We start from the raw sequence: 1,012 nt of genomic DNA on the forward strand, positions 1-1,012 counted from the left end.
ATGCCTGGTCACTTCTCTCCATCAATGGAGACATCTAATTCCATCTGTTACCTTGCAGACGATGCTACACCCCCTGCTCCAATGGTCCTCTCGCTGTGCACTACAGATCTTTTTTTCACACCAAAGGCAATGCCATGGGCCATTGAACACCTCTCTCATTCCAGAAAGCTGAAGCTGCTGGCAGGCAGATTGCAGCACACTTGCTTTGCTCCATACCTGCTGCCTTCCTGCCAATCCTTGTCATTGGCAAAAGGCAAAAAAAGGGACCCCACTCCTATACCTCTGACATTGCGTGCTAGCATCCCCCCGGCACCATGGAGGGATAAAGAGAAAGGCAGAGGGACCAGTATGCCACCCTGTGATGATGAACCACCTCTGAATGATGATGTTTCAGATGAGGAGAGTACAGAAGAAGAACCCCTGTCTTCATCGCAAACCTCGATCAGTAGCAACTCCCATCCAACTATTCAGAGGGTGCTAATTGCTCAGCCTAAGGGAGTCAGGAACCTAGGCTTAGTTCAGCTTGGTGCAAAGTTGAACTGGGAAGGCAATACCTACCAACAAGTTGTCATATGTTCTCCCTTCCACTTTCATTCATTTCCTGATTCTTTTTTCTGCAGAAATATGCCGAGAAGATCTTTCCAGTATATCTCAAGACAGAGACGTCTGCGAGTGGACAAGATCAAACTGATAAGGATGCCTTCAAAGATGCTGTATGTGTATTACACTTTGCTGCATTACTATCTCTTATGCAATGTTAGATGATGCAAGAGTTTGATGACCCACTCAGCAACTATGTTAATGTCTGCCTCTCAAACAAATCATGCAGTGCCTTTGCAAAAAATTTTCAGAGAAAACACACAAGCAATCAGCTAAAAGGATCATGGAGGCAGTGCAAACAGCCATTGCAGGCCCTTCAGCACCTAGAAAGATATCATGAGTAAGGCAACCATACCCACAGGATCTCTAGATAGCTAACAGTTTTGTTTTTAATAGAAACATCGGGCTGTGA

The 1,012-nt window shown here is 45.5% G+C and overlaps 1 protein-coding gene across 1 annotated transcript; it reads left to right on the forward strand.

The window, feature by feature from the left end:
- Window positions 1-1,012, forward strand: EV420DRAFT_1649800 (uncharacterized protein; the record flags this gene model as incomplete). Its single annotated transcript, XM_060478362.1, has 4 exons — window positions 1-567; window positions 621-713; window positions 762-940; window positions 997-1,012. 4 exons carry the CDS (start codon window positions 1-3, stop codon window positions 1,010-1,012), a joined length of 855 nt encoding a protein of 284 aa, XP_060324155.1.

The sequence above is a fragment of the Desarmillaria tabescens genome (genome assembly GCF_030435595.1).
Source record: "Desarmillaria tabescens strain CCBAS 213 chromosome Unknown EV420scaffold_66, whole genome shotgun sequence".
Taxonomy (NCBI): domain Eukaryota; kingdom Fungi; phylum Basidiomycota; class Agaricomycetes; order Agaricales; family Physalacriaceae; genus Desarmillaria; species Desarmillaria tabescens.